Source organism: Columba livia, chromosome Z (genome assembly GCF_036013475.1).
Source record: "Columba livia isolate bColLiv1 breed racing homer chromosome Z, bColLiv1.pat.W.v2, whole genome shotgun sequence".
NCBI classification, from domain to species: domain Eukaryota; kingdom Metazoa; phylum Chordata; class Aves; order Columbiformes; family Columbidae; genus Columba; species Columba livia.
This window is the reverse complement of record NC_088642.1, coordinates 40,828,191-40,848,143: the sequence shown is the minus strand read 5'-3', so window position 1 is coordinate 40,848,143 and position 19,953 is coordinate 40,828,191. Positions and strand designations below refer to the sequence as shown.

General features: G+C 41.3%; 1 protein-coding gene across 11 annotated transcripts in view; it reads right to left on the bottom strand.

Annotated features, from left to right (window-relative positions):
* ST8SIA4 (ST8 alpha-N-acetyl-neuraminide alpha-2,8-sialyltransferase 4) overlaps positions 1 to 3,678 on the bottom strand; it is a 127,568-nt gene extending 123,890 nt beyond the window's left edge. For 5 of the 11 annotated variants that reach the window (XM_065045492.1, XM_065045491.1, XM_065045494.1 and 2 more), the window contains exon 1: positions 3,161 to 3,676. In XM_065045492.1, the coding sequence (XP_064901564.1) occupies positions 3,161 to 3,273 (113 nt within the window). In that variant the 5' untranslated portion in view covers positions 3,274 to 3,676. The other 6 variants (XM_065045486.1, XM_065045485.1, XM_065045487.1 and 3 more) reach the window with 4 other exon arrangements.
* Between the last annotated feature and the right edge of the window lie 16,275 nt (positions 3,679 to 19,953).

Genomic DNA, 19,953 nt, shown 5'->3' with positions numbered 1-19,953 from the left:
CAAACGCCCTACTCAAGTCAAGGTAGACCACATCCACCACTCTGCCATCATCCATCCATCTTGTTCTGTCCTCATAAAAGTCAATGAGGTTGGTCAAGCATGACTTCCCTTTGGTGAAGCCATGTTGACTACCCCTAATGACCCAATTATTCCTGATATGCCTTGAGATGGCACTAAGGATAAGTCGTTCCATCAGTTTCCCAGGGATGGAGGTGAGGCTGACTGGTCTATAATTACCTGGGTCCTCCTTCTTGCCCTTTTTGAAGACTGGAGTGACATTTCATATTAAATCATCAGTTTATTTTAGTAGCTTTTAAATCATGTCAATGTATTATAAGCTGGAGGGGGCTATTTTTGCAAATATATATGAATACTACCTAATGACTAATTTTTGAATCATTTTAGCAGCTACCTCTAGTCTGACAGGAAGGAGTACATATTAGATTGGTGCAAAAGGAATTGTGGTTTTTGCATTGTTGAAATTTGCTGTTTGATATTGGAATACATTCTTAAACACATGTGCTTTTCTTCATTGTTTTTTTCTATTGATTTATTACTTGCTGTTTATTTTAAATTTGGTTTAGACTATGGAAATTATGTTAGACAAAAAGCAAATTTGAGCAGTTTTCTTATTCAAGTTCAAAATGAATCGTGAAGCCGTGGAGAGACAACTCACAACATCAACTACACATTTGGCCCGGGAACTGCAAACGAATGTAGAGTGCAGTGGTGGTTCAAGAAGTTCCACAAAGCAGACAAGAGCCTTGAGGATGAGGAGTGTAGTATCTGGCCATCCGAAGTTGACAATGACCATTTGAGAGCAATCATAGAAGCTGATCCTCTTACAACTACATGCGAAGTTGCCAAAGAACTCAACGTTGACCATTCTATGGTCATTCGGAATTTGAAGCAAATTGGAAAGTTGAAAAAGCTCGATAAGCAGGTGCCTCATAAGCTGACCAAAAATTAAAAAAAAAAAAATCGTTGTTTTGAAGTGTCATGTCCTCTTCTTCTATGCAACAACAATGAACCATTCTTCGATCAATTGTGACGTGTGATGAGAAGTGGATTTTATACAACAACCGGCGATGACCAGCTCAGTGGTTGGGCCAAGAAGAACCTCCAAAGCACCTCCCAAAGCCAAACTTGAACTAAAATCAGGCCACGGTCACTGTTTGGTGGTCTGCTGCTGGTCTGATTCACTACAGCTTTCTGAATCTTGAATTCTATCTGAGAAGGATGCTCAGCAAATTGATGAGATGTGCTGAAAACTGCAACGCCTGCAGCCGGCATTGGTCAACAGAAATGACCCAGTTCTTCTCCACAACAATGCCCGACTGCATGTCACACAACCAACTTCAAAAGTTGAACGAATTGGGCTACAAAGTTTTGCCTCATCTGCCATATCACCTGACCTCTCACCAACCAACCACCGCTTTTTCAGGCATCTCGATGACTTTTTGCAGGGAAAACGCTTCCACAACCAGCAGGATGCAGAAAACACTTTCCAAGATTTCGTTGAATCCCAAAGCAGAGATTTTTAGGCTACAGGAATAAACAAACTTATTTCTCATTGACAAAATGTGTTTATTGTGATGGTTCTTGTTTTGATTAATAAAGATGTGTTTGAGCCTATTTATAACGATTTAAAATTCACGGTCCAAAACCACAACTACTTTTGCACCAACCTAATATTAAGAAACATGGTATCTTTAATGCTGCTGCTCCCTTACACATTCATTTTCACGTGAATTTTTGCATACATACAACCCTAAAATTTTAAACTTTTGTGCATCCCCTAAGTATTCCGATACCACAGAATCACAGCAGAAACAGGGCTTACATTCACGCTGAACAAGAGGGAAAGATACCAGCAAGTTATGAAAGACTTTCATACAAAGGGAAGCAAACATGGCATCATTAATCAGGCATACACACAGGTGAGGCCAACCCCGTGCTCCTGGGAGATGCCAGGGCCACAGTGACCCAGCTATGCCCAGTGCATGCACCCAGTTCCCACACTGGCCTGCCTGGGCATGGGTCAGCTAAGAGGGATGCACTTTCTGGTTTAGACTCTGGGGACTGCGGGGGCGAAATGGGAACTAAGGCGGCTGCAATTGTCCCAGCTTCCCACAGGCCAACACAGGAACTTTAAACCTCCTTATGCCTCCTCCTCAAATTAAGGCAAAAGCCAAAGGAAGAAAATCTGCCGTGAATGCATCTCTCTGCCCCCTAGTCGATTTGCACAGGAAAGTGTGAGCCCCTTCCCTGCCTTTGCTGATTTCACAGAGCCACCATGGAATTCCTCCCTCTGAAAACAAAAATTTATACATCTCAACAGATAAATAAGCTTGGCTGAAACCACATCTTCACAGGATAGCTGCAAGCTGCGAGAAAAATGAGGAATACAGGCATCCACGTACACAAACCCAATGTGAGAGAATGAGAAAGCTGTGCTCACAGAAAAATGGCAAGGGAATTTCTCCTTTAATTTTCAAGCTCAGACTGGCAGAAGAGCGAAAATATGTAAGAGTGTCTCTGCGAGGGACCAGAGTTTCCACTGGAGGAGCCTCACGAACCTTAGGGGTATGTCTCGCACACTCTCAGAGCAAGCCCGGGAGCACAGCTCACAGGCAAACTTGAAGGACGGAGATAGGAGCCAGCAGTAGCTGCCAGCGGCCGCCCAGCCCGGTACGGTCACCTCTGAAGGGCTCCCAAAGCAGCAAACGAGGCACAACGCACTCCGGCGGCCGCCACTACCACCTCCAGCTACGCCGGCCGTCGGGGAGCACCCGGCGCCCCCTATTACTGCGGCTGGGGGGTAGCAGCATCAGCTGCAACTGACACCAGCCAACCTCCCGCCCAGGCCCCCAGTCCGCCGGCGCTGAGCTCCGCCAGCCAAACCCGATCGTAGCCTGTCCCGCAGCAGTACCCCTACTCCACACACGCCCCCCCCCACGCCCCCCAGCCCCACGCCCCAATTCCCTGCTCAGACCAGGAAGGGTGCCAAGTTGCGGTGGCAACGCAGGGGAGCGGGTCACGGCCCAGGGTGTGCCAGGGGACCTGAAGACCCGGGTGGGGCCCTGGAGAAGACCTCAGACAGCCACATCGCCAGGACGTCCCCTCGAGGAGCCTTCCCGGCGTGGCGCCCCGCAATTACCCGACGAGCGGTGCCTCCTGGCGCTCCTCAGTCCGCGCTATTTCTTTCGTTTTATAGAAGATGAGGAGGAGACTTATCGTGCACGCAGTCCACCTCTTCCTGACTGAACGCATGTCTTCTGCGAAACGCAGTCCCCCTCCCCCTTTTCCTTTGTTTGTCAGGGGTGTGCGGAAAAGAACTCCACACGCGGCACAAATTGCCAAAAACACAGTAGATCTTTTTTCGAAATAGTTGAAGAAAAAAAAAACACAAAACCAGGAAGGCGCAGACGCTGGGGGACGTTTGGCGTTTAGTTTGTCTTTCACCCTGTCCCCAATAGCCAAGGACCAGGGCTCGCAGGCGGCGGCTCGCTCTCCTCGGCCAAGGAGATAAGTCCGTGGCGCCGCCGCGCCGCGCCGCGCCGAGCTCCTCCCGCCGCTGCTCCGCTGCGCCTCGGGCCCCGGCTCCGCTGCAGCCCTCTTAGACCGCGCCGGCCACGGCCCCGGGGCGCCGCTGGCACCTCCCTCCCCGCGGCGGGGCGGTGGCGGGCGGAGCGCTGCAAATGGGCGCCGCGGGGGGGCGGGCACCCGGCGTCGCGCCGCAGGTAGCGGCAGCGAGTGGCGGGAAAGGCGGGTCCGGGCTGTGCGGGGTTGCGGACCGCGGTGCGGACCGCGGTGCGGGAGGGCAGAGGCGGCACCCGCTGGGTAGAGGCTGGAGGTCCTCCCGCTCTGTAGTCCCGGTGTGTTTGTGGAGGGCTTGCCTTTTTCCCCTGAAGCACGTAGTGCCCTGTCGCCTGTTGGGTGTCAGAAAGTTTGAGTAAAACACCGCCAGCTCAGTGCCACTAAAAAGTCACGCTTCATTTTTTTGAGAAGGATAAGGGTGGTTTTTGTTTCTGTTTTGGTTTTTTATGTTGTTTTGTTTTGTTTTCTTCTCTCGCTTGACGGACGCTTGGAGTGTGAAAAGGGCATTGGAGGTTTATCCCAGCTTCGGGCTACGCCCTGGGCAGCTCCTCCGGCCCCGACACCAGCGGGAGAATGCAAGGGGAGGGAGGGGCAGGGAAGTACTAGGGTCTCTGCACACCCGCCTCCGGAGGTTAACCCCGGAGTGTGGCCAAATCCACCGCCCAAGTACCGCTCTTTTGTGCCCTGTTTCATCTATGCGGACTCAACATGGCCGTTATTTTTATACTTATGCTAGGATGATTTCTCTGAAATGTACAAAATAACTCCAAATCTCAAAAGAAAATTAAAAAATCCCTTTAAAATGCATAATGCAACATGAAAAATAAATAATGAGCATCCACTTTTCTCAGTATTATTTTGTCCTCTTCAAAGTGACGGGGCTGCCTTGGATTATTCTGTGTGACAGCCATCTGCACACAGCCCTTAGGCTTACATTTATGGAACAGGCTTCAACACCAACACCACTCTTCTCCCATGGGGATCCAGGAAGGGTTTGTGACAAATCTGATGTGATTCCTCTCAGGTTAAGGGCGGGAGCTCACGGTGTGACAGAACTTTCCCTGGGTCCATTTGATCTGATATGCTGTATTCAGAACTATTTGGTCACAGACATTTCATAGCAAGATGCAAGCAAATGTAGAGATAAGCATGGATTTTTCTTTCCTGAGAGAATGCCTCACAGGCATTAAAAGTGAAGAAGGGTTGGAGAAATCCTCAAGAATGTCAGGGCTGCTAGTAGTTATGTTCTAAAAATCATTTTTCTTTAAAAGCAAATATTTAATTCAGCCTCAGTGGAATAGAATGGATACTTTGCAACTTCCTTTCACACAAGCCACATCAAACTGTGTTTTCTGTGCCCTTCTCTGCTGAGGCTCTGGTAACCTAGTCTTGGAAACTGACCTCTAAATAGCATCAGCAGCAAAAGGAGTAAAACCCATTCCTACTTGTGAGCATGAGCTTCAAATTTCACTTGGTATAATTCATGTCAGACAGTCTCTTCTAGACGAAAAGTGAATTCAAATGCAAAATCCTATTTAATACCATTGTAAAAATTGCATCACTTCTTCAGCTGAATAGTTAGGATTCGATTAGTTGTCAGTCCTGTAGAACATCTGCAAATACTCTTTTTTACATGCTTACATTTTTTTTGTATATGAGATTATTTTTATAGTTAGATGGGCTTATCAGCAACAGATACTGAAAACATATACAGAGGGTCCCAAATTCACCCACCTTTGGTGGTGGTTTTACTTGGTTCCAGTCACAGCTACCAATGGCAGCTTACACTATCAGCGACAGCAGCTTTTGGTTTTGTACCAGGCTATGTGAACATTCAGAAAGTAGTATGTTTTCATCTTCTCCAGCTTCTGCTAGGCTTCCTTCCACCCAAAGATTAAAATCCGTCTCCCCTGCTGCTTCATGTGGACTAATTGTCACCTCACACAAGGAATCCTTGCTTGCACCCAGGAGACTTGAGGACTGATGGCGACGGGCATCATGAAGTACCTTGCCCATCACAGTACACTTTTGTATCTGTGCTCTGTCTGCTTGCAACCAGTCTGACTGAAACTGAACTCCACCACTTCAAGAGGCCTAAAAAGTTGACACCAAACTGATTCTATGTACCAGTAGCCGCAGCAGCCTTATCCAGGCAGGTGGACACTTCTGCAGTTTGTGTTTTTGTTTGGTTTTTTTTTTTTTAATGTCTGTGTGTTTTTAAATACCATGAGCAGTACTAGTGCATTCTCCATGATGGTCCCAGCACCCTTGGGGAACCTATCTAGTATTTTAGCTACAAGCTCTAAACCATCAAAACTCCCAAACTGTTATTCAGTTGTTAAAACGTAAAACTGTCAATTTACACTTGAGTAAAATATGAAAAAAAACCACTTATCCAGAAGCACACATTGATAATCTGTGGCTATGATCCTGAAAATTCAGGCTGTTCTCATGCCTGTCATTCTACTACCATGAGAACACACTACTGGGTCAGAAGAGAACTATGGGATCTTGAGAGACAACCCAGTGCATACCCCGCCACAAGACAGGATTTATGATATCGCTCATGTACCTGACTCATATAGACTAACTTGCTCTTGAAGACTGATGCTGTTTGCAACTCAGCCACCTATTGTCTCCATTGATCTGATCCTGCAGTGATTCACCATATCCAGCTTCTGTGTGTGCTGTTCTAAGCTCTGACGTTATCTGTATAGGAGGGTCCCAGTGCCACTTCAAAGTTGACCCAGGGCAACTTCTCAACAAATTCAGTGCTCTCCCAAATCAGTCCTGATCTCTATTTCAGAAATAGTCTTACAGCTGTGACTACAGTGCAGAAGGCTACTCTCATACCTGTTTTGATCAGGATTCTCTCCTAATCCATACTGTTATTCTCTAGCTTTCTGATGTACTCAAGTAACAGGGCAGATGCATATAGTATATAGGTATATAGGTATATAGCATATATATAACGTAATTGAGCCAGGTGGTACATTTCACTTGCAATGACAAATTTTGTTGTAACACAAAATGAGTTTACTGTATACACAATTTAAACATACACATCACCAATTCATTTAATTACCTTTCTTTAATGTGTATTAACAGCACTTAATAAGTCTAATGAGATATCTCTTTCTCATACAATCTAATGATATTTAAGTAATGAATAGAGTTTATATCAAATTGTATGGTTTATTTTAAACGAAGTAAGGGAATGGTTGAGCTCTGTAAACCTAGAAATATGTTTAGTAAATCCTATTTTAAGGCAGCTAGTGATGTCAGTATATTTTATGAAGACTACTGGAGGAGCAAAAATATGAATAATATAAATAATAATAAATTTGAGCATATCAGATTTCAGAGTGCTAATTGGTTCCTATAGCAAAGTGTTCTTGAAAGGCCACATTTCATGCTGAAGAAAGCGTTTAGAAACTTCTAACATTTACATTTGTTAAAACATACTATCATATAAAGTCCTGTTTGTGTTAAGTGTATTTGGTGTTGTCTGTTGGTGCTCAGAAATATCTTCTGACTTAATTCTGTCCTTGTTATCACTGATGATAGAGAAACGCTATAAGAGATTGCCTAGGGAAGCCGTAGCATTTCCATCACTGGATGTCTTCTGGACCAAGTTACACAGATCCTCTGAATTCTAAACTCAAGGTGAAAGGATTGATGAGGTAACTTTTTCAGGTCCCTTCTGACTCTTCTTTTTTAATATATAATTTTAATGTAAACCTGCTCCATTTACAGCAAGCAGAGCTTTCTGTTTCTTATATAATAATTTTTAACAGAATACTGAATTTTGTGGGAAGGTCATGTGTTTCAGGAATAGGTATGGCTGATGTTTTATTCTTATATTTGCTTAACATTTTGAACTCTGATTTAGTCCTATGCAGTGTGTTTACTAGTCTTAACTATTCAAATTTTGTTGTAAAAAAGAAGCATCAGTTAAAACAATAAATAATTATTTAAGGAATTTTTAAGTACTCCTCATACTTAAATCTGTTTTTGTGCAGACATCAATGTCTTTAAATATTTTCATTGATAGTTCAAGCAGAGACACCAGACATTCACATTTTTTGCTTAATGTTAATGTGCACAGGACACTAATACTCTGCAGGAGAAGTACTCTTACAGCCAAAATTTGAATATCTTCTTTGCTTCTATTTATAATCATTCATCCATACTTTTGTTGAAACGTCTTCCTCTTTGAAATATAGTCTATTTGCTGTTTTAGTAGAAGTATTGCATTTTTAACATTCCTGGCATTGCAAATAGCAGCATTTCAAATACCTCAGCTTCATAACACAACAGCTTTTCTATAGGCAGCACAATTAAAGATGATGCTGTGAAATGCATTTTTGTATAGTTATTCCACTGTACAGGACTCAAGGTGTGGGTTGGTGGTGCTTGATTTCTCTTGATGTTTACATACGCAAAAAGCAGGTCAGAATCCATATTCAGGTTCACCTCCCCTTTCATTTTCATGACTAACATGCAATGATGACGTAGTGGTTGCAATTGCCTTGCAAAACAATCATGGGATCAGTAATGTGGAGACAGTTGCAATAAGCTTACCTGAATCTCTCAGCAGTTTCTTTTTGTATGTAGTTTTTCTCTAGAATAAATGCTACAGCAATTCTTTAGAAGGCTTGAAACTAAATCTCAATGAAGCCATATCATCTGTTTTATGTTCTTGTTTGCAGTTCTGTATTTATCTAGTGCATTGCAGACTTCTCTGATCCAGGCAAACTTGTATATAGTAATTTTTTTTGTTCTTTTGCCTTTTTTATTGTGTGTGTGTGTGTGTGTGTGGTCTTTTTTTTTTTTTTTTTTTTTTTTTTTTTTTTGTCCTTCTTTTTTCTTTCTTTCTTTCTTTCTTTATTTATTTATTTATTTTCAAGTGAATAATCACAGTTATAAAAGCAAGGGAGACACAACATTGAATGAGTTTTTCCTATGTTTGAAAGGCTATGCTTTGGTTTCATTTACTTATAGCACTTCATAACTTATTACTGCACGCTGAGTAATATATTTCCAGCACACATTGTACTGAAAATACAATATGATATATTACTGCATTAATTTTCCATGTCAGAAAACCGGAAAGAGATTTTTCTGAGAAGCTTTATGTTGAATTTGTGAGGTTCTGCTATATTTTAGTAACTGTGAATGGCCTCCCAGTGAGAGACATCATCTTACTAATGGTTCGCAGCAGGGTACACACATAGGCTACATAGATTTGGGGGTGAGGAAAGGAGCTTTTTGTCTGAATCCAAACCACAGCAGGAGATATTCACTCTTTGGGAGCTAATGCCCATTTTTATTATTGCTATTTTCAGTTTTGCTTAATTCAATGATGGTTAAACTGTATATAGACACATACTAAAAGAGCTTCCCATATGCCTTCAGCTATATTTTCTCACATATCTCTTGGCAGTAACACCTTGAGGCGTTTGCTGAGATCAAGTATACAGCTTGTTGTGAATTCACCGCCTCCCCCCCGTTTTTTTTTTTCCTAATTGGAAAACTGTAGTTCAACAACACTTCGTGTCGTCTTTGTAAGTTTCAACAAAAGGAAATGCTCTCCATGTCAAAAACTGAATTTCTGGTCAGTGAGAGAGGTCGAACCTACCAGCAATTTAGTCTTTTCTGCACTCACGCATACAAAGGATTTGGACTCAGATCCTTGTCAGAGGAGGTTTTTGGCTGTCTTCATCAGCTGCTTATAGACCTTTTATGGGCAGATGAACAAGCAAGCCCTTTTTGTTAGTAGCTAAGGTACCTCAACATGATCTCATATTTGCTGCAGACAAAAGCATGCATGCAAACTGTGACTGTATAATTACCATCAGATGCTATAAGTTCATAGTATGCCCTCTGCTGTGGAAACTTGTTTGTGAAGCTGTACTCTCAGCCTGCATTGCTATGATTAATTTCATTTTTAATGACAGCTTTCAATGACAGTTTTACACCAGTGGCTAATGCTTAAGACAGGACAAAATGCTCTTCTACCACATTCCAAGCAACATCTTCAAATAGTAGCTCTTTAGGGCAAGTCATTCTCTAAAACGCAATAAAACACAATAATATTTTTCCCCTTTCCTTTCCTTTCCTTTCCTTTCCTTTCCTTTCCTTTCCTTTCCTTTCCTTTCCTTTCCTTTCCTTTCCTTTCCTTTCCTTTCCTTTCCTTTCCTTTCCTTTCCTTTCCTTTCCTTTCCTTTCCTTTCCTTTCCTTTCCTTTCCTTTCCTTTCCTTTCCTTTCCTTTCCTTTCCTTTCCTTTCCTTTTTGTATTTGGTAATCTAGTCACAGATGATCAGGGTCCTAGGTCTTTAAATTTCCATAGGAAAGCCTACCTCAGAAGTTAAAAGTCCACAGAGAAGACACTGGCACCAACCAGGGAAAGAAAAAAACACAAGAAAATGGGATTTTCCATACATCATTCAGGTCAGTGGGCAGACATGTGAAACAGATCTAAGATTAAGTTCTGACTCCAATGAGGTAGATACAAAAATTTTGATTGACTTCAACAAGGTTAGGTTATAAGTTCAGCTCTCCTACCTTACAGTTCTATACTCAAGATAGGAAGACACTAAATGTAGGCAGAACATATCAAGAAAGATATTCCATAATTTTACTTAGTGTATTTCATTAAATATTGTCTCTTAGGCTAAGAAGTTTTAAAAAATTACAAAAAGTACAAAGGTATTCCATAGAAATTGCATTAATAATCTAATCCTACTACTTGTAGTCTGCTCAAAGACAGTGTAGATGGAAATAACATTTTTCCATATTTTGTTGACTCAGGAAAGCATACAAAATCTTCAACATTTGCAGTTACAGAGGTCCTTCAGAAGCTTCTCGATGTTTTTCACTGGAGGAAATGTAAGCTCTGTATCAACTTCAGAGACTTAAAAAAATTATATATATATGGTTTGCATTAAATAAAAGGCAGAGAACTTTTGAGTTTTGCTTATAATACTTTATATTTTAGTGCTCTTTAAAGGAAGTTACATCACAAAATCAAAATTGGCTATTTTTGGCAGAAACAAATGACACAATAACTATAGTTCAGAGAAATGCTGTGGAAAGTAAATTTGATTTACCAAGCTTTTCACTGACTGTGAAGTTTAACATTGAGGTGGAAAGAATGTTTCATTTTGAAAACATTGGTTCGGCCCTGACTGAAATAAAATAATCTATGAAGGAAATAAATACCAAATATGTATACACATGAAAAGTGCTATAAGTCACAAGATGTAAATATTCTCTAATTACAGAGGAAGACACAGACTTAAGTCTGATGTGCTTGAACAGGAAATTGCCACCTAGCTCTGCAGAATTGTAAGAACTTATTTTCCCATGTATGTTTTGGATGATTGGAGAGTGGAAAAATCTGTCATGGTCTTAGGTTAGACAAAAGTATGTGACTAATGTAGATTTGTTCTCAGAAACAGGTCATTTGAAATTATTTTGCTCAGTTTTGCTCAGTATGTCTTCTATACATATATTAATAATTTTTAGACTGAAAAGGAGGAATCACAATGTCAATAAATTGCAACCTTATACTAATACACAAACATATTATGTATGTCTGCAGATGATGTTCTTACTCTTTGAAGAAGTAAAACAGGCAAGGGAGAAAGGTCTCTCAATTTGTCAGCTTCAGCTGTCTAGTAGCTATGAAAAAGAATTTCCATTCTGTTTTTCAGTCACAGAGTCACTGGATGGTTAAGACTTCTGGTAGGTCATATCATCCATACAGTATTTGATCTTTGATGTTCAAACACAAAAAAAAAAAAAGGAAAAAAGGAAAGAAGAAAAAAATTAAAAAGTAAAAAGAAAAAGGAAAAAAAAAAGAAAAAAGAAAAAAAGAAAAAGAAAAAAAAAGAAAAAAGAAAAAAGAAAAGAGAAAAGGGAAAAGAGAAAAAAAAAAAACAAAAAAAACAAAGAAGAAAAAAGGAAAAAACGAAAAGTAAAAAAGAAAGAAGAAAAAAGAAAAAAGAAAAGAAAATAAAAAGGGAAAAAAGAAAGAGAGAGAGAAAAAAAAGTGATGTGTATGTCCTTGAGTTCACTGATAATTTTCAACTCATATATAAATCCCAAATTATGTGCAATTTCTATTTTTTGAATAAATGTTATCTCTGGTGCCATATGACTTGTAACGCTTTCCTTCTTTTCTCTGCTAAAAATGCTGTAAATAATTTTTTCTCTTTGTGCAAATCTGGAAACATGTCAATGTGAACACAAAGAGCGACAAATGGGATGCAAAGGTGATTTGAAATCTTAGCTGAGAATCAGAAATTAAGTTAGCACTTCACAATGTCTACTTTCAACAAATGAAAAAAGTTAAAGTAAGCTTCTGCCTGCAGTCAAGTTAAAATGCTATCACTTTGTGTGCAACATGAGTAAAACAGGCCAATCATTTTAGAATTTGTCAGGGTGTCAGTTATTTCTAGCTGTTACAGTAATAACCTCTCAAAGGATGACCTTTTAAAGATGAAATAAGATTGCTGGGACCTACTTTGTCTTTCATTTGTCTGAAAAGAATTCCAACTTTTCTGAATTTATTTCTGGAATTATGACATTGTCAAAGTATTAGGGGAGCAATTTTAAACACACATTCCTGGGACCAGAAGAAAACATGTAATGTAAATGGGACAAACTTGCAGCCAAATTAATTCAGCCTCTGGAGCCTGGAATTCTGGTAAGCTACCATTTTTGCCATTACAAAGTTTTTCTCTAAATGGCCTGTGTTAAATATAAGATGGAGAAAGATCCTAAAATACCGAGCCCTGCCAATCTGAATACATCTAATTTATGCAAAACAGTTTCTTGTATCTTCTTTTGATATTCCAGGCAGGGATCTCACCCCTTTCCCTCCACTGCTATTTGGCCTACCCCGCTGCGCACAATTAGAAAAGGGAAATACACCATTACCACAAAAAACCTTTAGCACTGAATTGTATGATATAAAAACCAATTAAAACAACAACAAAAATCCCGTTGCTGTTCTGCTGCTTGTAGCTAGCTGCCTTTGAAATAAAGCAGATATTTACAAGACTTCGTTTGTTTATTTGATACTTTTCCCAGCTACAAGGATATTTGAGGTTGCATGAGAGTGTTTCCACTAATGAACACACTACAAAAACTGAGATTCATCATCATAACGTACCAAGCTGTCTATAAAGTGATATTTTAAATGTCATAACAATCCTTTTTATATGTTATTCAATTTTCATTTAAAAAACTGCATTTACTGCCATGACAATGATGTGTAAAGAGACTGAATGCAACAATTCATCTGTTTGAGAGTTTGAATTTGAGAGGATGCAGTCATGACACAATTTAAAGCTTTATTTTCATATAGCAATGTCATAAAGTTAATATGTTCCAGTTAATGCTCTCCTTATACTTTCTTTGAAAATTGCTACTATAGGAGCATGGCATACACATTGAACATTACAGATACTCATGTCTGGAGCTCAGGGCCAGATAAGAGCTAACTGCTGTATCGAATAAAACTATTTTTTGAGGAAAGGCCAAGGGGCAGCTGAGGCTGAACTTGGCAAGGGACACAAAGAAGAACAAGGAGGGCTTCTACAGGTATGTCAGCCAGAAAAGGAAAGTCAGAGGAAGCATACCCCCCTAATGAGCAAGACTGGTAAACTGGGAACAATGGACAAGCAGAAGGCTGAGGTACTCAACAACTTCTTTGCCTCAGTATTCACTGGCAAGCTCTCTTCCTGCACCTCTGGAGTGGATGAAATGCAATCCTTAGCCCTTCTATTGTTGCCGATGTGTTTATAGAAGCATGTTTTGTTGCCTTTTACATGCGTAGCCAGGCTCAGCTCTAGTTGAGCTTTGGCCCTTCTAATTTTCTCCCTGCGTGACTTCACAGCATCCTTGTATTCCTCTTGAGTAGCCTGCCGCTTCTTCAAAAGGTTATAGATTCTTCTTTCATTCCCCAGTTCTAGTCGAAGCTCTCTATTCAGCCAGGCCAGTCTTCTCCGCTGGCTCGTCTTTTGGCACACACAGATGAATTATGGTATCAACAGTTATAATTATGAAATAAATTATCAACTTTTAAAAAGCCTTTCAAGCTCAAAGAAACAATTTTATCTGTAAAAACAGCAGGCATCAATGTCAACACTGCAGAGCACAACCACGGCAAATATAACTGGAAAGTGTGATGTAAATTGCCACGGCTGGGATGCCAGAGGTGTTAAAGAAGTGCAGCTGATATCATGGCTTTCCTGAAAAGAGCATTGTCCATACAAGAATAGGTGTATGTTCCCAGTTTGTTACAGGACAAAACAGGATAAGTCATTTTAAAAGAAAGCATGTACTGGCTTTACATGCTCCATTAACGTAGAAAACTATAACACAAAGACCAGTGTCAAGAAACAATTTTCCAGTTTGCAATCCAAAGAGATGTGCATGTGGCTGTATATGTAATTTGGCTAAACAGCTTGTGTAGTTGAAGTGCAGAGGTAAGCGGACAGTTTAACGAGAACACAAATGATAACCACGGCATGACACTTTCATTCTTAGTATTTATGTCTGCCATTAGCTGTCTGATAGCTGCAAGACAAATATCAAATAACTGGAAAGAGTATATGTACTTCATATATGTTAGAAGCACTACAGCTTTCGTTCTATTACATGCAAATTACACATGACCACACTTTCTCTCATGATGAAGTTGATATCTCTTGATAGTACCTTGAATTGTAAATCAAAATTTTCCTTTCATTGCTGTCATAACTACATGTTGGTGCTATCAAAATTCAAGCAAACTGATCACCACCCTGAAATGGCATATTTAATAATGTTAACCTTAACGTGTTTCAATGGAAACAGTGTATTAGCAGCCAAATAAATACAACAGCCAAATGAATGAACAGTGAGTTCACGTGTTCAGCAATAACTGTACACTAGTTGGGCTATGTAAATGTAAATAATGTAACAAAATGGCAGGTGTTTTCAGCTTATATAGTTTCATCAACTCATTTAGTCAACAGAAAGCTAAAAATTAAAAGCAAAACTAAAGGTATACATTCTCAATTTAATTACTGTTTCCAGGTTAACATGTGGAAATGAAAGCTGGGAATCCAGAGGACACCCAGAAACATCTAATTACAAGAGGAAAATACTACATGTTAGAAGGAGTGTGTTTTCAACACATGCTAAGATTCAGTCACAGTATCGGTGTGGTTCCCACTACCAGTCTCTACAGCATACTCGCCATGACAATGCTAGGCCTCTTCAGTCACCAGGAAGGCATAAGTGTGTTGAAGCCAGCTCAAGCCCATTGCTCTCTTCAAGATAATTTTGCTACTTGACTGATTTTTATAGTCCATGTTGGGCTGACCCAGATATTTCCTCCTCCCATGCTGGTCTGGTGAGAGAGTGGGACTTCCGCATTGTTTTAATGAACTCACAAGAAACGTCAACACAACCAGTTGATCCACACAACTGCTGATAGCTGTTTACTTAAAACAAAGGCCACCGTCTGATAAAGTCTTTGCCAAAGCTGTGGTCAGTCACAACTTGCATTATTCTCTGAGCTTTATCACCCTGGTCCATCTCCTCTGAGCCTTCTTCTATAATAGGGATTTATTGGTCAGTAAAGAGCTGTAGAGCTGGTACTGAAGTTTTATTTTCATACTGTCCTCTCTTGCATTTTTCTGGGGGGAAAAAACATAATTAAAATAAAATGCACAACTAAGGCCTACCACTTATCAACAGGAGAAAGATAGAGAAAAGGAAGTAAAACTGAAAGACAGTTTTCTTTAGTACACATATACTTCAAAATAATTAGTCCAGGTCAGGTTACTCCCTACCTTTTGAATTTAAGGACTGTTGTATTGGTTCAGACCACTGGCCAATAACTCACTTTCAGCAGTGTCCTGCAACACCCTTGGTTTCTAAAGCAAATATATGCCTTCCCAGGAATCAGTCATTTAATGACATCGTAACTCAGGTGACTGCATTCAATTGTCCCCATGGACTTATCTTTCACTGACTTTGCTAATCTTCTTTTTCAGATTCATTTACACTTTTTGCCTCTGCTACCTTCCGTGGAAATTAATTTCACCATGTAATAGGAAGTACATTGTGAAAAAAATGTTTCCACTTAAAAAAGTCCCAGAAGAAACTACTGCCTGCTTGTTTCAGTGGATGCCTGCCAGTTTTTGTGTTAAAAGGAATAACAAACAGTCTATATTTACCTTCTTCTTACCATACCTGATTTTGCAAGAATCTGTCATCTCTTGCTTTTATTTTTGCCTTCCCAAGTTGAAGAGTCCTAGCTTAACTAGTTTATTTTCCTGGAAAAACCATGCCATAACTTCAGTTATCCTTGTTACCCTTCTCTATATTTTTGTAATTCAGTATTTTGAAACAGGATTACAAGGCCTGCCTGCATATGGTGTTTAAAATGTGACAGTATAGTTGTGATATTGTATGGTTTATTCTTTGTTTTTCCTTAACATTACATAGGTTTTTGGACTGAGCATTGAGCTACCTACTACCATACCTGGCCAGCAAAAGTGCCCTTTAATTTGGATTTCTTCATGGAGCTGGAGCAAGTTCAGAGAAGGGCAATGAAACTGCTGAAGGGTCTGAAGCATAAGTGTTATGAGTAGCGGCTGGGGGATCTTGGGCTGTTTAGCCTGGAGAAAAGGAGGCTGAGGGGAGACCTTATCACTCTCTACAACCACCTGAAATGAGGTTGCAGCACAGAAGGTGTTGGTCTCTTCTCCCAAGTAGCAAGTGATAGGACAAGGGGAAATGGTCTCAAGTTGTGTCAGGGAAGGTTCAGATTGGATATTAGGATAAATTTCTTCATGGAAAGGGTTGTGAAGCATTGGAACAGGCTGCTCAGGGAAGTGGTTGAGTCACCATCCCTGAAGGTGTTTAAAAGACATATAGACGAGGCTCTTAGGAACGTGCTTTAGAGTTGGACTTGGCAGTGTTAGGTTAATGGTAGGACTAGATGTTCTTAAAGATCTTTTTCCAGCCAAAATGATTCAATAGGCTATCCAGAGAAAGTTGTGGAGTCTCCTTCTTGGGAGACATTCAAAAGTCACCTGGATGCATTCCTGTGCGATATACACTAGGTGAACCTCCTTTAGCAGTTGGGTTGGACTAGATGATCTCCAGAGGTCCCTTCTGAACCTAACCATTCTGTGATTCTGTGTGTGCTTCTCCTTGTGTTCATCATTGTGCATTTATCAACTCTGCATTTCATGTGCGATGTTATAGTCAACTGGTATCTGCAACTGTTTCTGGAGATTTTTTGTTTTGTCTTTTTTGAACAATTTTGAAGGTGCAGCCAGTTTAGTCCCTGTAGTGGGTGCAAATGCCTGGGCACTGGCAGCAGGGACCTGCAGGGGTGGCCCTTGTGAGGAGAGGCCAGGGCTGCCCTCTGCTGGACACAGCCAGTTCCAGGAAGTGCGAAGTAATGGCAGGGGCACTGCAGTCAGAGAAGGAGGAAGTGCTCCATGGCAGAGAAGGTGCTCCCTGAAAGGGGCCGCATCTTCTGGAAGACCCACAACAGTGCAAAGGAAAACTACAAGAAAGAAGGAGCAGCAGAGAGACACTGCTAAATCATGACTCGAAACAGCCTGTGCCGCTCACAGGCTCGCTGAGGGGACTGAATGTATAACCTGTGACGCTAACAGGGATAAGGAGGGGAGCCTGGGGTGAAACTGAGCCTGTGAATATGAGATATGTTTTTCTCCCTATGTGTTTTAATGTTTTTGTTTGCCAGTACCCCAATCAATAACTCAATATGTGAACTGGTACTAAATCTAAAGTCAAGCCCATTCTGTCCTCTACAATAGATCTCCCTGCCTTCATTTTCACACCTGAGTTTTCTGAATCCTGTGTTGCTGTTGTTTCTCTCCCCTGCCCACAGAGCAGAGGCCTAGGGAGTGAGCAAGTCTGTGTGCAGGTGCTTTGCTGCCAGCCAAAGCCAGGCCGCCATACTCGGCTCACTTGCAACACCCTTTAAAGATCTTGCTCACTTTAAGGAGTGAATTGAAATGTCAGAAACAGGTGGAACAGCCCCTAAGGAACATCCTTTTGTGAAACCTTCTGTACATTTCCAGCTTTATAATGACTCCCAATCAGTTGTTAATATATAAGATCAACTTTTTATCCTATGCAAGGTAAGTGTTTTTATTGATGGACACATTAAAATTTGCCTTAAAATAGAAGCAGCACATTATTTTATTTGTTTGTTTTGTTATAATTTCAAACCATTTACCTAGTATAGACAGCCGACTCAACAATGTGTTGCTCCACAATCCCTCTAAAGCCCTTTTTATGGTTGGTGAATACAGTTTCTATTCGGGTACTGAGGCTTTGTGAGACAACAGAGTTATACACTATAATTAATAATATTGCAGTTTCATATTTGAGTGTCTTTCCTACTTTTGAGTGACTTCTGATTGGGGATTTTTTACTGTACGTTTCATTGATTAGATGTATTTAATGTCATTCATTAAATGGTGGCATTGATTAGGTGCCATTGGCTGTTCATTTTGGGATGACACCTTAGATTCTTTCCTTATAGAAAGTGGTTCTAGGGTGAAAACTTGTAAGGCAGCTCTCTAGGTTGTTCAAATATAGTAGAGATTTTACACATCACATCCCTTCACTCTGATGTCTGTATCTCTCCTCCATTTAGCAAACCCCTCTCTAATGCAGCATAACCTTGGATTGGAGAAATACTCAGACTATGCAGCCTGGTATATCCAAGAATGCAAGGATACCTGTCAGCACACTTTTGCAGGACACAGCCCACACTCGGTTACAGGGTAGGCCAGATCTTCTGATCACTGTAAAGATGAGGGAACATGCCCTGCATTCCTGATTCCCACATTTTGTGGGCTTCAAATATCCTACAAATGTCAACTGCAGGCTGCCCAATCAGGGGAAGACTATTGAGGAAGCCTGTTTACTCCAGCCACAGTAGGTAACACGTTTGCAGGCCCTTGTCCTGCTGGGGGACTTTGACCACCCCAGCATCTGCTGGAAAAGCAGCATGGCAAGCTGTAGGCAATGCAAGAAACTTCTGGAGTGTATTGGGGTTAACTTCCTAAATTGGGTAATAGACAACCCTACCAGGGTGATGCAATACTGGACCTGATGGTCACCAGTGCAAGTGAACTAAATGGAGGGAGGCTGGGCTGCAGTGCTCATATGCCTGTGGAGTTTGCAGTCCAGAGGAGTGAGAGACGTGGGACAGGCAAAGAGTAAAGCCAGGACCTGGAATTTTGGGAAAGACAACTTCCAGATCTTCAAGGTATTAGTCAATAGGATCCCTTGGGAAACTGCCCCCAAAGACAAGGGAGCAGAACAGAGTTGGCAGATCTTTAAGGAGGCTTTCCATATAGCACAACAGCTTATGATGCCCGGGCACAAGAAAACAGACAAGGAAGGCAAGAGGTTGGCGTGGCTAAGTTGAGACTTGCTGGTCAAACCAAAGGGCAAGAAGGAAATGCACAGGCAGTGGGAGCAGGGGCAGCTAGCTTGGGAAGGTCAAAGGAAGCATAGCCCCCTAATGAGCAAGACTGATAAACTGGGAACAATAGACAAGCAGAAGGCTGAGGTACTCGGCAACTTCTTTGCCTCGGTATTCACTGGCAAGCTCTCTTCCTGCACTTCTGGAGTGGATGAAATGCAAGGCAGGGACTGAGGGAGCAAATGTAAGTGAAGATCCGGTTCGTGACCACCTGAGCAACCTGAACATACATAAATCTATGGGATCAGACAAAAATGCATCCCAGAATCCTGAGAGAATTGGCCAATGTAGTTGCCAAGCCACTGTCCACAATATTTAAGAAGTCATGGCAGTCAAGTAAAGTCCCTGGTAACTGGAAAAAGGGAAATATTGCACCCTTTTTTAAAAAAGGCTAGAAAGGAAGACCGTGGGAACTGTAGACCTGTCAGCCTTACCTCTGTGCCTGGAAAGACTATGGTACAGATCCTTCTAGAAGCTATGCTAAGGCACATGGAAGACAGGGAGGTGATTTGAGAGAGCCAACATAGCTTCACCAAGGGTGAGTCCTGTCTGACCAAGCTCGTGGCCTTCTACGATGGAGTAACTACACCAGTGGACTAAGGAATATCTATGGGCATCATCTGTGTGGACTTCTGTAAAGCCTTTGACAGGGTCCCCTACAACATGCTTCTCTAAATTGGAGAGATACGGATTTGATGGGTGGACTGTTCGGTGGATGAGGAACTGGTTGGGTGGTCCATGACTCGATGTCTGGATGGACATCAATGACAAGTGGTGTCCCTCAGAGGTCTGTACTGGGACCAGTACTGTT